This window comes from Elephantulus edwardii, unplaced genomic scaffold (assembly GCF_000299155.1).
Source record: "Elephantulus edwardii isolate Elephantulus edwardi_28Jun2011 unplaced genomic scaffold, EleEdw1.0 scaffold00088, whole genome shotgun sequence".
NCBI classification, from domain to species: Eukaryota; Metazoa; Chordata; class Mammalia; order Macroscelidea; family Macroscelididae; genus Elephantulus; species Elephantulus edwardii.
In genome coordinates this window covers 8152200-8165169 of record NW_006399838.1, presented here as the reverse complement: position 1 = coordinate 8165169, position 12970 = coordinate 8152200, and the positions used below count along the sequence as shown (strand labels likewise).

Below are 12970 nucleotides of genomic sequence, written 5' to 3'. Positions count from 1 at the left end.
TGGATAGAAAAGCTATGGAAATCCACACAATGGAATACTACACAACACTGAAAAACAATGAAATAATAAAACATTACACAAGTTGGGGCAGCCTTGAGGACATTATGTTAAGTGAAATACCTCAGTCACAAAAGGACAAATACTGTATAATGCCACTGTATAAAATAGGACAGACATGGGGAGTTGGGGAGGGAATGGGGAAAGAATGGGCAGATAATGAGCACTGCGTTCGAACAGATGAGGGAGAGAATTGTCTACAAGGAATACATGATTTTGCATTATATGTGTGGGAACAATGTGAACAAGGGGTGCACTAAAGATGGGCTGGAGGAGGGACAGAGAACAAGGGGAGAAAATGTGAAAAGAAAAAAAGTATGTGGAAAGACTTAATATAACACTTTGCATAATGTAAGTTAATTACTCTTGTTTGCCATATGGTTTGAAGTTTTAAAAAAAATTGTTATAAAGTATGATCTAATTGATAGTTAAAAATGCATATAAAAGTAATTTCATTTTTTCCTACTATTTCAATTTTTATATTGTAAGAGCAATACATTCTTAATTTTTAAAAAATGCTTCTTTATTTAATACCAAAAATAATTCTTGACCTGAAATTTATCTTTTAAAAATACTTCTAGTTACCTTCAGACATTGGGTCACTTTCAAATCTGAAGACACTTGGATTAACGGGAAACCAGTTCTTTGCTTTTCCAGAGGAAGTCTTTTCTTTAAAGGCATTGGAAAGACTATACCTGGGGCAGGATCTGGGAGTCAAGTTTACCAGTGTGCCAGAAGACATTAGCCAACTGCAGGTAAGCCTCCCTTGATGAGCCAAGAGCATGCAAGTGAGCCCTTAAAGTGGCTGATGCACGTGCCCCTACAGGCTAGCAGTGGAATTACAGGCTAGCTGTGGAATCATGGTTCTAGATATTCACACAATCTTCAAACAAGCCTTTCTTCTCCAATTTTAAGGTTCTTTTCCTTCTCTGTCACCCCAGCTTCATGCTGAACTTGGTCCCTGAATTGTGCTGAATCCTAGCAAAAAGCAACGATAATAAGATAACTTCATTCCAAGTAGCATATATGTGTGTATCATTATGTATGCTTCCTTTAATGACCTGTTTCGTTTTTCCTGTTCCTATTACTATATTCCTAATAATTACAAAGTAGATGTGGGCCCCTGCACAACCCCAGTTTCCCTATTTAAATGAGAAATGATTCCAACAGTTTTACTAAAAAAGAAGTTCATTTCTTGAAGAAGATCCTTTCCCCCTATTTATCCGAATGTAAACTCTATAAATGTACAGAAATGATGTTAGTTATAGAACAGAGTTCTGTACAGAAATGATGTTAGTCTTAGAACAGAGTTTAGGTCTTTTGTGCAAAACTTAATCTCAGTTGTGTTCGACTTGACAACACTTAACCACTGCTAAGTGAAACTATCACTGTTATATCTGGAGGAACACTCTTCCACTTTGTACATCACTCTTTGTCAGTGTGCTATATGAAGTAACCTGGGTTACTGTGATGCTGAACCTTGTACCACTGGGGTACCAAATACCAGAATAGTTTCCCAATGTGGACAGTGTTTGGTGGAGCTTCCAGTTGTCAAACAGGTTTGGAAGCAAGAGTGGCATCCACTTCCTAAACCACAGGCCTCTATAAACTCTATGAACTTGGAGAAATGACGATAGTTATGGAAAGGCATTAGGTCTTTTGTTCATGAATCGCTATGTTGCTATGAATCGCGCTCAACTCAATGACAATCAACAACATAACAACAATCCCAGTGTATAATCTATCCCCTCCTTCCCACCGCCCCTCTCCTCTGCAGCCACCACTTAAAGGACACAGGAACTCATAGGTAATTCTAGTAATTCTAGTAATTATGAACTCATGTATTAAATTAGGGACCGGTATGACACACTCTTGTATTCTTTCAGAATCTTAAAGAGATTCACATAGAGAACAATCAGCTGGAGAACCTGCCTGAGTCCCTGGGTCTCCTGCCTAACCTGGAAATCCTTGATTGCCGCCACAATTTACTTAAGCAGCTTCCAGATGCCATCTGTAAAGCAGGAGGTGAGGAACCTTAACAAATTCACAGTCTATTAGTTTGCTACTGTGGAGAACTTGATTATAAACAGGGGATTTGGCATAATATGGTAAAAACATTGGGTTGGTTTTTTTTAAAATCCATTCCCAGGGTGGGCCAACAACTTGCTGAGTGAGTGATGAATGAACAAGTGAAGAGTGGTTTTGTTATGTCAAGTTAGAACCAACTCATTGTGGATTTTTGGAGGCTGTAAATCGCATGGGAGGAGAATTCCCATCTTTGTCCCTCAGAGCTTCCTGTTAGCTGCACGATCCCTATGGACTATGCCATCAGAGCTCTCTAAATAATGGCTAGGCTCCCTTAACAAAAGAAGGTGAAGGAATAGGAGAGTATAAACTGTCACCTACACACAGGACATTTATAAATATGGCTCATTTTGAGTAATATTTTATGAGTTCCTTGTTTTTCAGTGCAGCGTAGTATTCCATTGTGTGATATACCACAGCTTCTCTAGCCATTTGTTTGTTGATGGGCACTTAGGTTGTTTCCAATTCCTTGTTATTGTGAACAAAACCTCAATAAACAGGGTGTGCAGAATTGTTCTGTTCTTAAGGTAAATCTTCTATGACATTTCTTTTCTTTTTTTTTTAAAATTTTTATTTATTTTATTGTGTGTGTGTGTGTGTGTGTGTGTGTGTTTGTGTGTGTGTGTACCGTCAAATCAGATTTGACTGGTACAGGAGGAGATTGTTCCTCCTTCCCCAGCAGAGCATCTGGTGGATTTGAACCATGCGCCTCTGGGATTGTAGTTGCAGCATGACATTTCTTTTCAGCCTTGAATGAATTACTTCTCGAGGACAACTTACTCACCTGTCTTCCAGAGAATTTGGATACGCTAGTGAATCTAAAGATTCTAACACTGTTGGAAAATCCCATGACAGAGCCGCCCATAGAGGTGTGCACTCAAGGCATTGAGGCAATATGGTCATTCCTTAAGGAAAACCGAAAAAGGAAAATAATGGCGACAAAGGTAATATCAGCAAAATTCTTAAATGACACATTCACACTTGGTTTGGAGGGGAATGATTATTGAACATATCACAGTTTATCTTATGAAGCTCCTCTTTATACTTTTATATGTTGTTGTTGTGTACTGTAGAGTCAGAACCAACTCATAGCTGACCCTCCAGTGGGTTTTCAAAGACAGTTAATGGCAAGGGAGGAGAGTGCCTATCCTTCTCCCATGGAGCGGTTAATGGCCTCAAACTGTGTGCCTTTGGGATTGCAGCACAGCTTCTTACAAGTAGGCCATCAGAACTCCCTATACTTTTATTATTCTGAAGAAAAAATAACTCCCCAAACAAACAAACACCCCACAACAAATCAATAAACAGCAAATTTGCTGCCGTGGAATTGATGGTGAGCCCATGAATCAGAGTAGGAATGTGCATAAATATGGCTCAGGGATGAGAGTAATGTTCCTCATCAAATATCTGTATCCTGCCTTTAGTTCCCAACGGAATTCAAATTTCTCAACACTTTCCAGTGTTACTGTTTTCTATCTTTCATATGGATTACATACACTTCAACGTAAAGAAGCGAACATTCTTACAGTTGGACCAATGGGCAGTATCATGATGGATGATGAAAAGATTGAAATGATCAAGAAATAAATTGTACCGGAATCCACAGTTAACACTCATGAGGGCAGCAGTCAAGACATGAAGAGATATGTTGCATTGGGTGAATCTGCTGTCAAGGGTCTCTGTAAAGTATTAAAGAGCAAGGACGTCAGTTTAAAGGCTTAAGGGCCCTTGACCCAAGCCATGGAATTGGTATTCTCAGTTACTTTGTATGCACTGAAAGTCACACAATGAAGAAGGAAGATTGAAGAACTGATGACTTTGACTTGTCATGTTGGCAGGGTATTGAAGAGACTGTGGACTTTACAAAAGAACAAAGAAGTCTGTCTTGAAGTAAGGACAACCACAGTGCTCTTTGGAAGCAAGAATAGTGAAACTTCATTTCACATCCTCTGGCCATGTTTCCAGGATACGCCAGTCCTTGGATAATAAAGACATCGTATTGGGACAAGAGTTATTGATGACTGAGTTTTTGGAGGCACACCGCCAAGCCTTTCCCTTTGAGGCACCACTGGATGAACTTGAACCTTCAGTCTTTTAACTCTAGTATATATTAATCATTTGCACCAGCCAGGCACTCCTCTGAGAGTAAATTCTAAAACTTGCTGCCATTGAGTTGGAACTGACTCATGGGTGACTCTCTGTTGCGTTTCCGAGGCTGTCAATGCCAGAGGAGATTGCCTTTCTTTCCTCCTGGAGATGCTCATGTATTTGAACCACTGGAGGTGTGATTTTGGAGTAAGCAGTGCAACTACTGATGGAGTAGGCCACCAGAGCTCTCGTCTCTGAAGGTTATTGTTGTTGCTGCTGCTGTTACTAGGTGCTGTCAAGTACGACTATTAGTGACTCTATGAACAACAGATCTGAACCCTGTCCTATCCTATGTCATCTTCATAATCTCTGATGCACTTGACTTGAGCCCATTGCTGCAGTTACCCTGTCAATTTATCTCATTGGGAGTCTTCCTCTCTTTTGCCAACTCTCCACCTTTCCAAGCATGATATCTATCCCTTTCTAAGGAATGACTTGTCTTAACAACATGCCTAAAAAAGTGAGCCAATGCCTCACCATCCTTGTCTCCAAGGAGCACTCTGGTTGCCTTTTTCCAAGACATATCTATCTATCTATTCAGGTTTTAGCAATCCCTGCAATATTCACTGCTCTTCTCCAACCCCACAATTCAAACGAATGCATCAATTCAACCAGACAGCTATCCTCCAAACTTCCTGGCATAGACTAGTGAGCATATCCAGAATTGCATCTGTTAGCTGAAACATGTCAATTGGTATTCCATTGATTCCTGGGGCTTTTTTTTTGTCAATATCATCAATGCAGCTTGAACTTCTTCCTTCATTACCTTTGGCTCTTGTTCATATGGTACTTCCTGATATTTTTCAGTGTCAACCAACTCTTTTTGATACAGTGACTATGTATTCTTTCTGTCTTCTTCTGATGCCTCCTTGGTCTTTCAAGATTGTCCCTGTGGCATCTCGCAATGTCACAGAGACTTGAATGAATCTCTTTTTCAGTTCTTTCAACTTGAGAAATGCCAAGCGAGTTCTTCCCTTTTTATTCTCTGACTCTTGGCTCTTTGCACACTTCATTATAATACTCTGCTTTGTCTTCTTATTCAATGACTTATTCATAGCGAATACCTCTTTTTAAGAAACACAAAAGGCAACTTTACAAATAGACCTCACCTGATGGACTGCACAGGAATCATATTGACTCTCTATGGAAGGAATTGTTGGAGAAGCTTAATATAAGCAGTCAGAACCAGGCCAAGTGCTGACTGTGGGGCAGACTATCAATTGCAATTCCACTGAATTGCAATTCAATGTACAAGTTCAAATTGAGACTAAAGAAAAGGAAAACAAGAACCACAATATGACTTTAACTCTATCCCACATAAATTTAAAAACTATCTTAAGAAAAGTTTGAGATATTAATCACCATTTATCAAAGATAGAGTCACTGTGGGAAGAAATAAAGAATATCACACATGAACAAAGCAAAAAGTAAGAGAGGAAAAAGAAACATCCACAATGGATGTCAGAAAAAAATCTATGAAAATTGCATTAAAGTGTCGTGAAGCCAAGACAGAGGGAAGAGACACCTAAGTGCCTCTGAGATTATGTCAGAACCAACTCACTCCTGACCTTTTACTGGGTTTTCAGGTGGAATCAAACCACTTGCATTTGGGATTACAGCACAGCTTCTTACCACCAAAGCGCCACACTTCTGAGAGTAGAGATGTTTCTTTATCTTCATAGTCACAGAGCTTAGAGATGTGAGCTGTTTTTTGGTTTTGGTTGTTTGGCTGTTGTTTTTATTACTGTAAGTTCTAGTATTTTCCTCTTTGATGTCCCCTATCACTTTATTAGGGAACTCTGGGGGCCTAGTAGTAAGGAGTTACTCTGCTAATACAAAGGCATGCTGTTCTAATCCACCAGCTGCTCCACCGGAGAAAGATGGGCAATCTCCTCTTGATGCCAGTTGCTGCCTCTGAAAACTCAGCTACAAGAATGTTCCACCTCCACATTCTTTAACATCAACAGCATCAGAGATGGTGAAGTTGTCTCTGGATAGGCGACATTCAGAACCACTGTTCCTAGACAGGTTCACTGTGATTCCTAGGCCACTCGAGGCATCTAACAACAATATTAGATAAGAAACCAACAAACAGGCAAAACCCAAACTCCAAATCCCAAAGCCATCTATCATTATTAGACTATTTCCTAGAGTGAAAAATACAGGGACAAGCACTTACATGCATTGAGATAAGGCTGAAGAAAATCACACATGGAAGTTTAGTGTTCGGAGTTTTGCTTAGCTGCTAATTAGGATCCAAGGACCAAGATCTGTGGAAATTTCCTCAGTGAGAAGTCATCTTTTTCTCCTCATCTGTTGAACCTATGGAGAGAAAAAAGATTCTTAGGAAAGCCAGTACTATGCCCACTTCAGTCATTGTTCTGTGTTCTTTATTCAGCTGGGCCTAACCCCTATCATCTCTCCTTCAGATAATTCCACCTGTGCCCTCACAAACCAGTCTCCCTATTTCCATGCTCATTCTTCCTACAGGGCACTTCCTGCTCAGCGTTCTGACCCTTGCTCTTCCGCTGATCTGCCATTTTCCATTTCCCCTAGAACAAAAGCCAAAGTCTATGTCGTTCAAGGCCCTCTATCAAGGTCCCTAAGTGCTATCAGATCTATTGTGTGCTGTCGAGTTGACACCAACTCATAGCGGACCCTTCGGTGCATTTCCAGAGGCTGTGCATCATATGGAAGGAGTTTCCTCATCTTTCTCCTTCCAGGCATTTAAACTGCATGACTTTAGGTCACGTAGGTAACCACATCACTTTCTTTTTGTCAGAAATGACCGAACACTTCCTCTTTGGAAGAAATTCTTTGCAACAACCTCTTTAGGCTTCTAAAAATAAAGTCACACACCGTAGAACCCACTAAGGACAATACTAAAAAAGCAAAGTCATGCTTGAGCCACACATATAAAGAAAGAAGAAAAAGAAAGTAAATTACGTTAAAACCTTCCCCTAAATATGTGTAAGCTTGGTAACGACCACCCTGGAAATATGGGCACACACTTGACTAGGTTCTTCCTAAAAGAATTGTGGGGGGGGGAACCAGATAGCACCTTGAGTATTTCAGAATTGATATTTACTTTTTTTTTACATTTATGTTTAGCTCGTTAAAAAAGGATGTAATTTCCAATGGTTTAAAAATAATGATATTTTTAAAAACAGAGCTGAAACTCTAACATTTGAATGCATCCAATGGAATCTAAATACCACTATGATTTGAAAAAAATCAGTCAAGATTAATTTCCAAAATATCTAAACCTTACTGCATAGACAGACATTTTACATCATTCTTTTTTTTTTCTTCTTTAACATATATTACCATTCTACTTTTCCCTCAGCATCAATGTTCTTTCATTTTAAAGTCTCTTATAGATGATCCTTTAATGCTTCAAGACAACAAATATTTATATAGTTTTAAATTTAAAATAAAAATTTGCCATCAAGCTATTTTATGTTCCAAGCTATGCTATGTTATAAATATTATAGCGTAAAATTGATCACAAAGCAAAAACTTTATTTTGAACTTCAGTAATTAATAGACAATTAAAAATAAAATGGTATGGCTTATGTATAAATAAGTATTTAGGCGAGCTCTGGTGGCCTAGTGGCAGGAAACTGCACTGCAATCCCAGACGTGTGCGGTTCAAATCCACCAGATGCTCTGCTGAAGAAAGAGGAACAATCTCCTCCTGTACCAGTCAGATCCAATTTGATGGTACACACATAAAATAAATAAATAAATAAAAATTTTAAAAAAAGTATTTAAAAAAAAACCACATGAATACATTGCCCAAAGTCCATTGCAACCCTCCACAGGTCTCAAGGCTACATATCTTCATCTCTGGTGGTGTAGAGGCACAGACACTGCCACAGAAAGGGGGTCCCTAAGGCGGTGAGAGTAGATAGAACGTGGGGAACATGGGGTCGGGTGTTGGAAGGCGTACAGACAGCAGACAGCGCAGTTATAATAGGACAGTGAGGGCACGCTCCTTTTCCGATTCTATTACCCTGCTGTGTCGTTCTCCACAGCATTTATCATATGTACGCATTCATGTGTTCGTTGTTTACTGGCTCTCTCCTCAGTGCAATTCAAACTCTGCAAAGGCAGCACATTGGTTTCTTACTGCTGTTCCCCTAATATTTTCAATGAGTCCTGGCACACAGTTCAATCACTGTGGGCATTTAAAAAATTATGCCTGTATTGAGAAAGATAGAAAATAAGGTTTGGAGATCAGTCACACCTCATTCTCCATTTGCTCAAGACCACATACCAGATCAAAGTTGTTAGGTCACATTGAGTTGACTGTAACTCTTAGCAACCTTCTGAACAAAATACGTGATAATTGTCCTATCCGGTACCATCCTCACCACCTCTGAAATGATCGAGCTAATAATTCCAATCACTGTGCCAAGCTATCCCAGTGAGGGCCTTCGTCTCTCGCTCTGACCTTCCACCTTTCCAGCATGGTGTCTTTTTCTGAGGACTCGTCCTTCCTGACAACTTTCCTAAAGTATGAGACAAAGTTCCACCATCCTCACCTCGAAGGGTCACCCGGATTGTGTTTTCTCCAAGACTTGGTTGGTTTTTGTTGTTGTTGTTTCTGCAGTTGTCACACACCCTCAACCAGAAGAAGTGTTATCTGTGACCTGGTTCATATCTATGGGCTTCCACTTGGACACCACTCAGAAACTCTGACTGGGCCTCACAACTCCAATCTTCTCATTGGCTAGCAGATACATTTTCCAGATCAAACAAACGTAATTAAATCATCCTCAGTTCATCACAATACCAGCTAATTCTGACTTTGGGTTTATTCTTGTTTCAGATCCAGGCATGGTGGCGTGGAATTATGGTAAGAAAAGGATTAGGAAAATACGAAGAATTACTAAAAGCTCGAAAGAAAGGAAAGACCTCTCCAAAGGATAAAGGAAAGAAGAAGGATAAAAGAAAATCTCAGAAAGAAAAGAAGAAATAAACAATAAATTGCTTCATTAGGGTAATGAAGTATCCCAGATATCTCGAATTAGGTGACTACCGTTCTGAAATCATGAATTGTGGTTATTTGTAAGAGAAAATATTTTTACCTTCCATAATAGCTTGCCTCTGGAAACCCTATGAACCTGGAGAGAGGATGAGAGACACCCAAGCGTTGAGGACTCTCCTTCATAGGGTCGCTATGAGTCACCTGCGACTCGATGGCACTTAACAACAACATGATGATGGTCACCCATGGTGGACAGTGTTGGGTGGAGCTCCCCCTTAAAAACAAGCTTGGAAGCAGGAGTGGCACCCACTTCTGTAAATAGCTTGCCTTCGGAAACCCTATGAACCTGGAGGAAGAATGAAAGTCACGCAAGTGTTGAGGACTTTCTTTCATAGGGTGCCTACGACTCGATGGCACTTAACAACAACATGATATATTTATGGATAAGATGCCATGATGCCTAAGAATGATTTCAAAAATAGTATTTGTGAGGGAAGTGAGTGGAAATATAGATGAAATAAGATTGACTTTAAGCTGATAATTGTACAAGGGGCTTATAGATAACTTAGAGTGTCCTTATAATATTGTCTGGTTTTCAAAACAAGGCCATGTGCTGACTGTGGAACAGACTATCAATTACTCAAGTGCAAGTTGAAGTTGAAGCTGAAGTAAATGAAAATAAGTCCACAAGAACCAAAATATGACCTTGAGCATATCCTCTCTGAATTTAAAAATCATCCTAAGAACAGGTTTGACGCATTGAACACTAATCCTTGAAGACTAGATGAGTTATAGGATGATAACAAAGACATTATCCATGAAGAGAGAAAAATGCCATTACAAAGACTGAAGAAGAAGAAAAGACCACAGTTGCTATCCGAAAAGACTCTGAAAATAGCCTGAGAACATTGAGAAGCAAAAACAAAAAGGGGAGGGGGGAAGTGAAAGTAAAAGACGTTAACATAAGATTTCAAATGGCAGCTTGGGAAGCCAAACCAAAGTATTACAATGAAATGTGCAAAGAGCTGGAGTTGGAGAATGAAAAGGGAGGCAACTAACTTGGCACTTTTCACGTTGAAAAAACTCAGAACCAAGTTCAAGCTCAAGTCGTAATATTGAGAGATGCGAAGGACAAAAATGTAGAATGATCCAGGAAGCATCAAAAGAAGATAAAAGGAATACACAGTACCAAATACACTGTACCAAAAAGAACTGGTGGATGCTAAAAGGTTTCAGAGAGCACCGTATGAACAAGAGCCAGTGGAAGATATCCAACCTGCACTGAAGGCACTGGCAAAAATCAAGGCCCCAGGAATTGATGGGATAACATTTGACATGTTTCAACTAATAAGTGCAGCCCTGAAACGTGCTTACCAGTCTATGCCAGGAAATATGAAGGAGAGTTACTTAACTGACAGACTGGAAGAGATCCATATTTGTTCCCATTCCCGAGAAAGGTGACCCAACAGAATGTGGAAATTATCAAACAATATAATTAATCTCACATGCAAACAAAATATTGTTGAGGATGAAAAAAAACCAAACAAACCAAAAACCAACCCAAGCAAACAGCTAAAATAGTACACTGAGAGCTACTAGAAGTTTATGCTGGATTTAGACAAGGCCGTGGCACCAGGGATATCATTGCTAATGTCAGATAGATCCTGGCTGAAAGTAAAGAATACCAGAAGAATGTCTATGTACTTGGGGGGAGGGATTGTATAACAATGAAAGAATTTTTCTTTTACTTTTCAAAGAGAAGAGCGAACTTGGGGAGAGGGGTGGGCAGGGAGAAAAGTGCAACAATGAATGAATGGAAACTAAAAAATTTAGAAAATGCATTGAATACAACATTCTGGGGAGATTTTTCTTGGTGCTAAAAGTCAGTCATGTCGAATAGGGAGGAAAAAATGGAAAGTATTCTAATCTCCCACTCCAACTCATTTGAAGATGAGGAAATTTTGATTCTATTCCACTCAAATTACGTTCTGGCTGTGAGTGATATATGATATATGCTGTTTGAGAAATTGAGAGTGATGATTGCTTTTGGTTAAATGCCCATGGCAAGATGTGCAAGTGTGTCTATGTGCATGCTTTTCACAAAAGGGATGACGCATTTTTGCAAAGACATAGTTAACATTATAGTTTAGGAGATATAATAGCTTTATAGCCAAGTTTAGTAGGAGTGCCTTAAATAGTAATTGATTTGTGCTGTGATTACCATTTTGATTCATTTAGCTTTTACCTGTGCACAAGAACAGGTGGGAAGACTGTTAACAGCCGTTTGAATTGCCATTTGTGTTTTTGGTACTGGAATTGAAAAGTTCTCTTAAATCACTACAGTACATCAAAGTCAAGGATTTCATTTTGTCTGGTTTCCAATTAAAGTTAAAATAGGGTATGTCAGTCACTTTTAAAGTAATAAATACTGGGGAAAAAATGGGTGGTTTGTTGGTTTGTTTTTTCTTTTTTGGTTTGGGGTGGTCTTTTTTTTCCGTTTCAAAACTTCACACAGCTTTTTATGTTTTTTATAATTTTAGTGAACATTTACAGAGAATTTGGATTTCCATTCATTCATTGCTGCACTTCTCTACCCACGCAGCCCTCTCCCCCGCCCCCCAGTTCGCTCCTCTCTCTTTCAAAAGTAAAAGAAAGACTCCCTCCCTGGTACACAATCCCCCTGCACCCCTCCCACTGCCCCAAGTACATTCCACTATGCAACCTTAATTTTGGACTCTTGTGATAACCATAATACCCTAAAAAATAATGTCTATATGTGTTTTTCTGACCGTGTAAAGGCATTTGTTAAAGTCTTTTACTTTCACTTCTCCCCCTTTTTGTTTTGGCTTCTCAATGTTCTCGGGCTATTTTCAGAGTCTTTTCTGATAGCAACTGTGGTCTTTCCTTCTTCTTCTTCAGCCTTTGCTAAAATGAAGGGGATTTGATTTGAAGTAATTGTTGCAGATCAAAGCCTACAGCCTTCAATATGGATTGCATCTCAGCATTAAGAGGGCAATAATCCTCATAACTGGAACAATAGACAACATCATGACATGAAGAAAAGACTGAAATTGTCAACAAGGTCATCTTACTAGGCTTCACAGTCAACATCCTTGGTGCCAGCAGTCAGGAGAACAGGAGACACATTGCATTGAGTGAGTCTGCTGTCAGGGACCTCTCCAAATTACTGAGAAACTATAGTGGGGGTCAGTTTGAGGACTAAGGTGCACCTGATTCAAGCCATGGTGTTTTAATCACTTGCCATGCATTTGAGAGCTGGACAGTGAATAAGAATGACAGAGGATGTTCTCTTTGGATTGTGGTGTTGGAAAGGAGCATTGACTACCCCATAGATTGCCAAAAGAACAGAAATGTCTGTGGGAAAGGTGCAGCCAGTGTGCTCCTTGGATGCAAAGACGGTGATGCTTCATCTCACATAATTCAGGCATGTTGCTAGGAGAGGCTATTCCTTGGAAGGTCACATCACACTTGCAAAGGTGGAGGGTTCGTGAGAGGAAGACCCTCAACAAGTCTGGCACAGTGACTACAGAAATGGGCTTAAGTATGTCAGAGATGATGAGGCTGGCACAAGATAGAACAGGGCTCAGCTCTGGTGCTCACAGGGTTGCTAGGATTCACACTCTATACCTAAAAACAAAAGCAACTTTTAAAAAAATTATTTCTTTT

At 39.6% G+C, this 12970-nt stretch overlaps 1 protein-coding gene across 1 annotated transcript in view; it reads left to right on the top strand.

Moving 5' to 3' along the window:
* Positions 1–9229, top strand: part of LRRIQ4 (leucine-rich repeats and IQ motif containing 4) — a gene marked incomplete at its 3' end in the record, with an annotated part of 15273 nt that extends 6044 nt beyond the window's left edge. The window contains exons 2-5 of the mRNA XM_006890366.1: positions 639–812; positions 1944–2082; positions 2890–3086; positions 9125–9229. Coding sequence (XP_006890428.1) covers positions 639–812; positions 1944–2082; positions 2890–3086; positions 9125–9229 — 615 coding nt within the window. The remainder of the gene's footprint in view (positions 1–638; positions 813–1943; positions 2083–2889; positions 3087–9124) is intronic.
* Between the last annotated feature and the right edge of the window lie 3741 nt (positions 9230–12970).